This window comes from Molossus molossus, unplaced genomic scaffold (genome assembly GCF_014108415.1).
Source record: "Molossus molossus isolate mMolMol1 unplaced genomic scaffold, mMolMol1.p scaffold_m16_p_6, whole genome shotgun sequence".
Classification (NCBI taxonomy): Eukaryota; Metazoa; Chordata; class Mammalia; order Chiroptera; family Molossidae; genus Molossus; species Molossus molossus.
The window spans coordinates 109,312,956-109,325,153 of record NW_023425399.1 but is presented as its reverse complement, the minus strand read 5'-3'; the positions used below and the strand labels follow the sequence as shown (position 1 = coordinate 109,325,153).

Sequence of the window (12,198 nt, the reverse complement as noted above, 5' to 3'; positions counted from 1 at the left end):
ATTCGAGTAAGTTTAATTTCCAGGCAGTTTAATACATTCTTTTGAGCCGTGTGATTGTAGTGTGTGTGTTCTGCGTTCACCCAGAGTGTAAAGGAAAATGCACCTGATTGTGACTTACCGGGTTTGTTTGTTTGTTTTTAAACCTTTCAGGATCGCGGAGGAAGTAGACTGATATTGACAATAATTAATAATAATGTGCCTCATGAAATAAAGATCCAAAGGGAATTGAAATAAGAATTTCCTGCATCTCATGCCAAGAGGGAAACACCAGAATCAAGTGTTCCGCGTGACTGAAGACACCCCCTCATCCAAGAATGCAAAGCACATCCAATAAAATAGCTGGATTATAACTATTCTTCTTTCTTTCGGGGCCGTGGGGCGGGGACGGGGGCAAGAGGTGCTGTTGGTATCCGGCTGCCTTCCTCTGCTTTTCCTCGGGAGAAGGATGGCGCACGCCGGGAGAACAGGGTATGATAACCGGGAGATAGTGATGAAGTACATCCACTATAAGCTGTCGCAGAGGGGCTACGAATGGGATGCCGGAGACGTGGGCGCCGCGCCCCCGGGGGCCACCCCCGCGCCTGGCATCTTCTCCTCCCAGCCCGGACGCGCCCCCGCGCCCGCCAGGACCTCGCCACCGCCGCCCCCGGCCGCCCCCGCCGCCGCCGCGGGGCCAGCGCTCAGCCCCGTGCCACCTGTGGTCCACCTGACCCTGCGCCAGGCCGGCGATGACTTCTCCCGTCGCTACCGCCGGGACTTCGCCGAGATGTCCAGCCAGCTGCACCTGACGCCCTTCACCGCGAGGGGACGCTTTGCCACGGTGGTGGAGGAGCTCTTCAGGGATGGGGTGAACTGGGGGAGGATTGTGGCCTTCTTTGAGTTCGGTGGGGTCATGTGTGTGGAGAGCGTCAACCGGGAGATGTCGCCCCTGGTGGACAGCATCGCCCTGTGGATGACAGAGTACCTGAACCGGCACCTGCACACCTGGATCCAGGATAACGGAGGCTGGGTAGGTGCATGTCTGGTTGAATGTGAGTCTGAGATGGAAGTCTCAGGTCTGAGATGCGGTGGTTGGCGTGTGGGTGGGCTCCTGGGCCAAGGACTGGCCTGAGCCTGTGAAGTAGTCAGGGTTGTTGCTTCCCACCCTCTTCGCTTGGACGAAACTCACCCGGCTAACCCTACTGTGATTATTCCTTCCTACCCAAAGTGTTCCCCTTGCTTGCCAGCTGTTGAGGTTCAAAGATTCAGCATTTGCTATCCAGTGAGATCTTGGGATACATGGTATCCCTCTAGGGTTCCTCAAACTTGGGGTCCAAGGATCCCCAGCACCACAGTAACCTGGTCTGAGTAGCTTGTTGAAATGGGGAGTTCCAGCTTGGGTCCTGGCAATCTGCATCTTACACAGACTCCCCCGGGGGTTCCTTCTTTGTACTAAAATTTGAGAACCACCCAATTAGGAGAACAGACTGCACCAGAGGACTCGGGGGCAATCCTTTTCTGACTCAATTAGTAAAATCTATCCAAAGAGGAAAACCAGTGCAGCCCCTGTCCCCTGAAAGCTCAGCTGTGTTTGTGAAGGGTAAGCTGACTTTCCAAAAGCCTGGGGACCCCAACCTGTAGGTGTGCCACATCCCCAGTGGGCGTGACCAAATGACTTAAAGAACATTCAGCTGTGGATGCTTTACTTTGTCTCATCGGAGACAGAATTTGCATTGGCTGTGAACTTGTGTTCTATTTCTATAACGGGGGTATGACTTAAAGTTCACTGGAATTTTAGTATCTTTTAATTAGTGTTCACGATCTAGAATGCACATCACTTAGTTCCTCTGCTGAGCAAACTTGCGTCTACTGTGTCTGCATGAAGCACAGAAGAATTGATTCTTAGCTGTGAATTCTCATGCTCTGACTTTAGTTGAAGTGATCGATGCCTGTAGCTTTGAAGAATATCTGCGATATGATCCCCCCTCGCCCCCCGCACTGTGTTAGATAGAGCTTCTGTCATGTTACCATAAAGTTCTTTTTGTGTGTGTGATTCTTTGGGGGAGGAAAAGAATTGTAATTAACATCTGCACCTTACATCTAAAATTGCTAATTTATGAAAATGTAAGAGGAATAGTTCTTGCCAAAAATTTTTTCGGACTTTTTTGTTTCAATCTGAAGAATTACCTTTGAGAAGAGAATCACTTCAGTGCTTCCTTTTATAGTCTCTAGGGAGAATTACCGGTGTTATTATTTTATAGGACCTAACAGGAGCAAAAAGCCTAGAAATGATTACCAGTGGATTTGATTTCAAGAAGCATGTTATGTATTTTACTACAGTTTACAAAATGTGCTGATATTCAGGGGCCAAAAAGAGAAAAGGCCAAGAAAAGTATATGGCTGACAGGAACATCTGATCCTACTTGACCAAAGCTGATAAAATATTGATGACACTCTTCAATGTTTAAAAGTAAAATTGACTAAAATACCACTCCCTCCCCCATTGAAATCTCTACAGTCTAAATGCTTCTTGTAAATTATTTTTTGAGATCCTGTATTATCAGATCGTTAGTTATTCTGGAAGAATTCACCAAAGGGTGGGAAGAATATTTTTGTTAAATGTTTGGTTAAGTAGGTGGTTTATTTTTAACCACCATAACCAAAGAGGTAGGGATTTGCAGACTCTGAAAGGATCATTTTGAGGCCAAAGTAAAACTGATTTAACAGCTTTTCTAGTTCATATTTTTATGAAAAATAAAATACCTAAAAATGTTCTTTCTAGTCGAAAGAAAGCCGAGGTGGTAACTGTCATCCATCAAGTAATTTAATAAAAAGATGGGAAACAGAGACATATGGTTATGATCGAAATTAAGATGTAATCTTGATCTTTGTTGTTGAGTTGTAGTAATCTCATACAACTGAGTGTTCTTTCAAAGTGAAGGCTCACTTTTCCTCTTTTTAAAATAGAGTTTTTGTTGCAGATCTCATCTTTGTGGTCAACAGGTATCTGAGGTTAATAAATGCAGGGGCCATATTTTATGATGCCAAACCACAACGACATACCATAGAACGTGATAAAATTTTTTTTGACAAAACCTCTTATAGTAAAAATAAATCAGAGGGAAGCACAGATGGCCAATGGGAAAATGTGTAATTTTCAGAACAACATATAGATGGATGACTATACAGGAAAACCAATTTGGCAAAAATGTATACATCAAGGAACGCGATCGAAAGTGGACACGTTGGAATAAAAGCGGTAGAAATGATTTACCCATCCTTTCAAATGTGAGCTCTTCATCCAAATTTTGGTTTAGGCATCTGGCATCTGGCATACAGACAGATTTTCCTCCAAATTTGCATCTCTCAGGGTTCCGTCTCTAATAATATGTTGCTCCTGACAGTGAAGAGTGCTGTTAATAACAATAATAAAGTGTCAAAGGAGAGCTAGCACGATCTTTTTGACATTTGACAGGGACTTGCGCTGGATCCAGGACTCAGTGGATCAGCTTGTCGACTGAATATGTACTAGTGGGGGCTTTGCACGTAGTCACTCGTGTTCTCTGCTGCTGCTGATGCGAGGGCGGGACCCCTGGAGGCCGAGGAGACTTTGCATTCCGTGTTCCTTAACTTGGAGAAAGCGGGTCCTTGGAATGAGAGGTGGTTGAGAGATGGTCCCCGACTCCTACAAATTATATAAAGACTAAAGAAGAAATTGGGTGCAGAGTGGCATGTGGCTTTATTCTTAAGTCTGAATAAGGCACTGTGTGGCATCCAGAGAGAGGCGGGATGGAGGGAGCAGAGAGATGGCAGCATTCTAGGGAACATCTAAGACCCTGCTGGTCAAGGTGTGGTTCACAGACCAGCACATGGGTGTCACTTGGAGGCTTCTCAGGGATTCAGAATCTCAGGTTCCACCCCAGAACTATGGAGTCGGAATCTGGTTCATACGATTCGGATGTGAACGGTTTCAGTGGACAGTAAGGTTAGAGATGCTGTCATCTACCGCTTCTGGGGTCATCTTTTATAAAGAGTGACAATCTGGGATGGATCCTCCAGTGTCCCTTTCTGTGGCTTCACAGGTCTGTAGTGTTACCTAGAATACTGATTATCTCCCAGATGGCCACTAGACCTGACCCTTGGGAGAAACAGGTTGGAATGAAGGCGGTAGGAGATAAATTATGATACGCTCATTCTTCTCCAGAATGTTTTTCATGGTAGCTCTATCGTTTGTGTTGGCGTCGCCCGTAAAAGCAAGATGGCTTTTCTGCTCCAATGAAAGGCAGGAGATTTAACTGTTTTAATAGCTGCGCTAGTTATTATTTTATCCCCTTGTAACACAGATGGGTTTAGTAGCTCCAACACTGCTTCAAGACGAGAAGGATTGGGGTCCGGGCAAGGTGATGGTGAGTGAAGATTGACAGCACCCTCCACACTGAGAAATGTGATATTTAGTTTCATGTCTTAGAAGAGAGTGGTGTGTGGACTACCAGGAGACTGGCTTCATTCTGTTGATGAGATGGTGGTGCGCATTTTTTTTTTTTTTTTGGTCTTTGTGGTTTAGGAAGACAGAAACTTACTTTTCCACATCCAGTAGAGGTAGCTTCCTTTTTATTAGTTGGTCAACAAGCAGTTTCTCTTTTCTGTATCTCGTCCACATCTACCAAAACATTTGATTAGCTGGAAAGCAATACCATCCTCATGCCTGTGTACAAAATACATGGAAAAGCATCACTTTTCCAGTGGCTGAGGATCAGCGGCTAATGGCCAATTTTGGCAGCAGAATGATAAGATTAAAAATAGCCTGAAGACGATCCCGTCGTAAATGATATATTTAATGATGAACTTTCCTTGGGAAAGTGCATCTTTCTGCCTGCTAAGAACCACATGACCCCTTTCAATAATTCATTTTGTAGGGGAAAATAAAGTACATATTGCTCCTAGAGTTTGCAGTCATGTGCTGTTGAGTAATTATATTTCTTGACCTTTGTGAAATTGTATAATTCACTCAGTTCTCTCTTCTGGTTTAGGGCCTGGGTTGCTCTTTCACGGCCGTTGAAAATGCGGCTTGCTTTTACTCCTCTTACTTTTAGCTGTGCTTTCTAGTGAGAACCGATTGATCTTTTTAGCAATCCTTGATCGAACTGGTACATTTCAGATTGCTTACATGTCATTAGGCCACACAGCACCCCAGGAAACAGAAAGCCACAGATTTTTTTTTTTTTTTTTTTAAGCCAAACTCATAGTTTTTCCTTATCTTTACCCCAGTCCTAGTCAGCTTTTCGGAGGAATGATAAACCACTCACAAAGCAGGTGTGTGGGTGCCTTATTCAGAGTGATCTCTCCCACTCAGCACACCCCACACCCACTTCAGCGTGTCTCTGCGATGGTTGAGCCGGATTCAACAGAAGAGCATTCGTGCCTGGAAAACAACACCGTCTTTGTAGAGTGCAGGGAGAAAGGTTTCCCCCCAGAGATATATTGTATTTGAGGTTCAAAGGTTCTGTTAAACCTTTTTAAGGTAATCCAATATCACCTTATTCAAGTATAGCAGTAGCCTCGAAAGCTGGTCATCCTTCCCCCCGCTCGGTACAGAGGCCACTCAGTGAATTTGCTTCTCTGGGAAGCTTCTCGTTCATCCCTCTTGGTTCGAGTCAAACAAAATTAGTGTTTGACCTTTAATGGAACTGACCAGGAAAGTCAGCCAGAGACTGCGACGGTTATTCAACACCCATGATCACAAGTCTTCTGTGTGCCCTGGGTTAGTTTTGGGGCACAGGGGGCAAAACTCAGGCCAGTACTAGTGCCTTGGTAAACTCAGGCACCACGCAGCCTGATGGGCATGATGCTAGAGGGAGAAGAAGAAAATGAAGTATATGTTATTTTGGATACACATTGATCTTTGTCTAAGGAGATTATTTCTAACCATATGGCTGTTCGTGTGTGCATTGGGCCTGATTTAAATAGGAAGAGAAATGTAGATACATTTTGAAATTCTGTAGAACACAGACATACACTTAAGAGAACTGAAAGGTAGGGGGAGTTCCCTTGTTAAATATTTACCCATTAAACACTCTTTCTACACATTAAGAAGACTTAATAAATACTAGTCTGTCGTTCTTAAAGCATTTCATTAGTTCTTTTAAGTAAAAGACAATCAAGGCTCTGATTAGGATGATTAGAATAGCTTCGTTTGAAGAACTGTCTTTCTTAAACCATTTTCACATGCAGAACAATGCAAGTTGATTTTGAACCAAAACATGGGTTCTTCCTTTGGAAGGGGGAGGGGGGGAGAGCTTTTGTTTTGGTTTGGTTTTAGGTTATAGTACTGTTCTGTTGATCAGAGCCTCCTCTTCCAAATGCCATTTGCAGAAATTCCTGGTTCCCATACTCCTCAAGAGCAGGTGTTCACCATCTAACTTCTTGGCCTCATGGTCCTCTCTCTTTAAATGGAGGTTGTAAAACTTTGGAAATTACAACAAAGCCGTTTGCATTTTTAAAGTGTTTTGTGGGTTGCCTCTGGTTCTGGTCTATGCTCAGTTCTGTGGAGCTAACACTACTTCTGCGCTCTTTCCCCGTCAAAGAGAAAGCCTTCAGTGGGAACAATGATTGAGTGATTATTTCTCTCTCCAAAGCCATTTGGGCCCTCTCACCCCCACCCCCCATGAGTGTCCTCTACCTGCCCATGGTCCCACGACAGACAGACCTCCTAGGTGTGGTTCCTCGTTCTGTTCCACACCTGAATGGTGGAATTCACCTGAAGAAAGAGCATTAAGCGTGGGTACCGGCAAGAGGCAGCAGAAAAGGGGTCTGGCCCAAGCTAGAATTGACCCCCACTGCAGTCTTACTAGCGGTAGCAGGGCATGAAAGCTTCTGTCCGTAGGGACGGTGCGTTCCCTCCACAGCCCACACATTCTGACCTGTGCAGGAAAAAGATGGAATCTGCCGGCCGGGTTTTTCCTTGGCCAGATCTCTGCCATGTGAGATGAGAGCGGCGGCTACTCTGTTGCCTTGGATGGGTTTTGACTTACCGAAGTCAACTAAAATAGCTTATACTGAAGACACTTCCCCAAACAGCCTCTTCAGCATGTGAGAAAGGGACTCTCCCTGCCGTGCCGGGGTGGCCATTTGTAGCGATATGCTAAGAGCTACATGGGTGGCTTGCTTAAGTGACTGCCTGACTCTCCAGAAGCCTCGCTGTAGAACCCATCGCTCTGACATGCTGCACACGGAGTGACGCTTCCCTGGAAACCCTTGATTTGGGAGATTGGTATTCCCATGTTTCTCTTGGCTCTGCCTTCAGAATTCAGGAATAGAGCCATATTTCATTTCTAGTTGATCACCAGCTCAGCAGCTCTCTGCGACTTCACCAGAACGACTCCAAAGCTCATGGCTGATTTCATTCTCCTCCGGGCTCTGTCTCCTGAGACCAACCAGGACCCACTGTGTCAAGTGAAGCGTCAAGTTTTCAGGAGAGAGCTTACCATGGAAACCAACGCCTTTTCCCTGTGACAGTTCTGATTATTATATTTCTCTATTTTTTTTTTTTATTGATTGATTTGAGAGGGAGGGGGAAAGAGAGAGAGAGAGATTGATCGATTTGTTGTTCCACTTATTTATGCATTTATTGGTTGATCCCTGACCAGGAATTGAACTCACAACCTTGGCATATCGGGATGATGCTCTAACCAACTGAGCCCTGGCCAGGTCTCTATATTTCTCTGTCCTTCACTATCTTTTCTTCAGCTTCAAAAGAGAATGCAGTTAGTACTTGGAGCACCAAACGAGGGATGACTATTGCCCGTTGACTTCTCTTGACTTTTTCCAACTCTCCTTAAGCAACACTGAGATTTCTGCTTTATAACGTGTTGAATGTTATTTCTGCGTATTCGCTCAGAAATTGAATTGCAGCCAAACATTCCGCTCAGCTGCATTAGAATTTTCTAAGAGACTAAGGGACAAATATTAGTGCTGTTCATTCCATGCCTATCGGCAACATGTATTACCTTCTTACAATTAGGCTAGGAGTAAAATTAATTGCAAATTATATCATCAGCTTTAGATATCGATTTTTTATCTCTTTGGAAGAAAAGCAAGTTCGTAAAGGATGCCAGTTGGCACTTCCGAGTCTCACACTTAAGGACTGTCTCCTAGCCATTTCCATGATGAATTCCAGCCAGCCCCTCTCTCTCTGTCTCGCTCTGTGTCTCAACACTGAAAACTTTTAGAGGTGGTTTTGAGCTATTTCATAACAATATTATAAGTACAATGAGGCAAAGCCACTTACTAAGTATTAAAGTGACAGTATAAGAAGAAAAGGATTTGAAGGATTCTTAAGGAAAATGAACAAAACTTAGCCCCGAGGTCTTAGTCACCAGGACGGTGGTAGGAATGGATAGGGTTATACAGATCTGATTATTTGATATCATGCTCACTAACTTTTTTTTTTTTTTTTTTTTACTGAAAAACCATTTATTAAGAGCTACTATGTGCAAAGCTCTATGCCAGGTGTTTTAGTTGTGTACAAAAAAAACAGTAAGATAATCTTTGCCTTCAAAGAACTTACCAACTAGTAGTGAGACTAAGATAAATCCATATGTAAATTACTTTGCAGTTTCCACTCTTTAGTGGATGGAGAAATTGGGTCCAGGTGGAAGGGGATCTGGAAGAGTTTCATGCCAGAGATGAAGGTAGGAGATACAGGGACAGGGCACTTCAAGCGACTGGACCACAGGAGTCAAAGCAGGTAAGAATGTATGAGGAATGTTTAGGGAATTGCAAAGAGTTGGACCCGATCGGGGCATAGAGATCTCTCCTAAGATAAGACTGAGTCCCAAGTGGAGAGCTTTCTATTTAACTTGGTAGCCATTAGAAGGATATTGAAGGGGTCTGAGTCATCTGTGGGCTTGCAGAAGACTGGCAATGACTAAGGCAGGACAGTGGGGGACCTGGTGGGAGGTTTGGACCATGGCGGTGGAATGGGAAATGGGAAAACAGGGCAGATGTGGGGGATGGTAAAGTAAACAGATTGAATGTGAGGAATGAGGGACAAGAAGAAGCAAAAGACTCAAGTTGGAAACCCAGCTCGTTCATAAAACGATATTGTTCTTAAGAGAGAAGGGAAGATAAGAACAGTCACTGTTTTGTGGGGTAACTGCAATGTAGTTAATTTTGGACATTCTCAGCTTGAGTTTCCAGTAGAATGTCCAAGTGGAGTGCCCAGTAGCAGTTGGCCTTAAGGATCTGGAGCTCGAGAGAGAATTGGGGGCCTTTTCCCCAAAGCCATGTGGATTTCTCATTTTTTCTTTCAAGTCCCAAAGTAGTCCTAAGGCCGCTGCTGATTCTACCTTCTCTTGTTACTGCTGTTCCCATACCACCTTCCCCCACAAGGGTTCTGTAGACTTCTGTGGATTGGATTAGGTTATTAATTTGGAGTTTTACTCTTCAAAGGCTGGCTTCCCACTACCAGTTTGCCTACTTAAAAATAATTCAACCTGAGTGAAATTAATGTTGTTCCGATACCCTAGTCGTACCCTCTGTTGTGGTGGGCTTCCAAATCAAGGTGTTCTCCTTCTCTGGGGCTTCTTCGTTTAATAAACGATTTCTCCCATTAAGCCCATCTTGGCACCTAGCATAAAAGGTAGTGGTGCACACATTGATTGTTTATTGAATTAATGAATTAATAAAATGATTCTGTTAGAGGCATTTGGGGCATTTAACTCATCCTAACCCAACTGATGTTTTCCCTCTCCCCTTGTTATTGTGTGTGTGTGTGTTTCAAATGTCCCAGCCCACAGATCGGTTCATATTTAATAGAAATGAAAAAGAAGTAAAATACCTATTAACCCTTTTGATTACATCCTTCATCATTGCATTGAAAAAGTATGTCATTTATACCCGAAGAATAGTCTAGATTTTGCTTTATATGAAACATTCAACTTTTCTTAGCCCTTAATGCTACCGTTAGACACCAGCCTACTGATTGTCATGGCATGTCTCGTTTACACAGAAAAGCATACATCCATGAGCCGAGGTGCCCTGAGTCCTCAAGTGTCATATCTCAAGCCCCATCCAGACTGTGAAAGTCTTAATGTCTGAGATTATTCATCCTCTTATTATTTTTCTCTTTATTGGTTTTTTTTTAGAGAGAGGAAGGGAGATGGAGAGAGAGATAGAAACATTGATGAGCGAGAACATCAATTGACTGCTTCCCGCATGCCCCCCACTGGGGATTTGGCCCACAACCTGGGTGTGTGCCCTGACCGGGAATCGAACCGGCGACCTCTTGGTGCTTGGGTTGACGCTCAACCACTGAGCCACATCGGCCGGGCTCATCACCTTATTCATAAAGAAATCGGGGTTTGTCCAGGGTTTTCCCTCTGGGACAAGGTGGGCTTTCCTTCGGATCCGTGCTGCAGCTCAAATATAAAAGAACTACAGCACGAGAGTTGCGGGGATCAACGGTCCTCCAGTCCCCATGAAAACAAGCAGCCGACTGAAGGTAGAGTCAGTACAGCTCAGTGTTACCAGAGGTGAGAGAACCTTTGATTTCGTTTCCCCATACATTGACCGACAAGAGGACCACCAGGGATGTCAGGGATAAAACCACTGGCCGGGCAGCTTGGGGCCAAGTTCTCTGTTCTCGTTGACGCGAGCACCGCAGCATTTCTGTGGTTTTACCAACTGGTGGAATTTGTAGTTTGAGACTCCTCATCCCCTGGCATGAAGCAAACTCAAAGTCTTATTACTCACCATGTGTCATCTGTTTGAGAAAGATGGTATGATTTGTTTACTTGTAATGAAGCTTGACCATACTGCTCTAGGGACTTTTTAAACAGAGGGATGTGTCAGCTTACAGATTTGTCCCCATGAATGAAACCACAAGCAAATTTTTCTCTTCTCCCCCGTCCTCCCTTCCTCCCTGTCGTTCCTTCGGTGACCATCTGCATGGTATGTTGCCGCTGCCAGGCCGTCTTCAAGTGGCTTATCTAGGAGTGAATTCAGAAACTTCAAATTAGAAAGGACACCCAGATAATTGGCCTGTTTTCCAAAGTATCTGTCCCCGGCGCTGCTGCCAGATTCCTGCTTAATGAATACATCCAGTGACAGTGGGCTTCCCGGGCTGCTCCGTATCCGTGAGAAAATGCGTTTGTCTGCTTAGTAACAGCTTGCAGCTCAGGGAGAGAAAGAAAATGACAGCATTGCACAAGCCTTCTTTGAATGTAGTTTTCTTTCCCATAAATGATACTTGGAGAATACACTTAAGGGCTTGTTAGTTTTCTATTTCATGCTTGGCCTGTGTGAGCGGATCACACGGGCCATCGATGGAGCTCAGCGGCCGAACGCGCCTTGGCTGGTGAACGCGAGCATTTAATATTTAGCTCAATTAAAAATTAACTGATGGAAGGACATGTCAAATGGAATTTGAAAACACCTTTTGGAAGGAATATCAAAAGGGCATGACCAATGAGTAAATTAGTGGTTTGAAACTATGGAGACTTGGGGAAAATTTAATAGGAGCGGAGACGCTTGACTTGGCCTTCAAACTTCTCTACCCGTTCGGCTCGGCACAGAATTAAAAAGGGTGTCCCCCTTCTTTCTACGAAGGACCCACTCGCATCTCTGTTTTTAGAAAGTAATCATGTGGGGGGGACTGGATCTTACAATTAAAGCAGAAAGAATAGGACGTTGGTGATTCATTTAGCGCACACATTGTGTGTGTATTTTTCATTGAGTGCGTGCTGTGCGCCAGCCGCGGGTAAGGGGGCAATGGGAACCGGTTAGATGTGGCTTACAGTCTGGGGGGCGAGGATCATCCAACAGCAGGTACAGTCCAGCTGGGAGAGAAGAAACGCAATCACAGTAGGGGCATTCACCAGAGTCAAGGGCGTCTTCCCAGAAAGGGGGGCTGAAGCCCGAAGGATGAGCTGGAATTAACCCAGAGGAGTGGGGAGGAGGACCAGAGTGTGGCCAGCAGACAGAACACCAAGGACAAAGGCCAGAGGCGAGAGAGCACGTGGTGAGCTGCAGGGATTGGGGAGCCAGCCCGCCCCAGTGAGGAGGCCAGATCACAGGGATGACGCTGGAGATGGACCGCCATGGAGGGCTTCCCTCCAGAAAGGACTTTCTGGCTCCACTTCATTCAGTTAATGAGACTGGCGAGAAATTAGTGCCGGGAGGGCCCGCTCAGGAAGCCCGTGTGCCTGGCCGAGGGGAATC

General features: G+C 45.1%; 1 protein-coding gene across 3 annotated transcripts in view; it reads left to right on the top strand.

Moving 5' to 3' along the window:
• Window positions 1–12,198, top strand: part of BCL2 (BCL2 apoptosis regulator) — a 164,259-nt gene that overhangs the window by 787 nt on the left and 151,274 nt on the right. For 2 of the 3 annotated variants that reach the window (XM_036245653.1, XM_036245654.1), the window contains exon 2: window positions 151–1,009. In XM_036245653.1, coding sequence (XP_036101546.1) covers window positions 446–1,009 — 564 coding nt within the window. In that variant the 5' untranslated portion in view covers window positions 151–445. Of the gene's footprint in view, window positions 1–150; window positions 1,010–8,593; window positions 8,670–12,198 lie in introns of all 3 variants that reach the window. The other variant, XM_036245652.1, reaches the window with a different exon arrangement.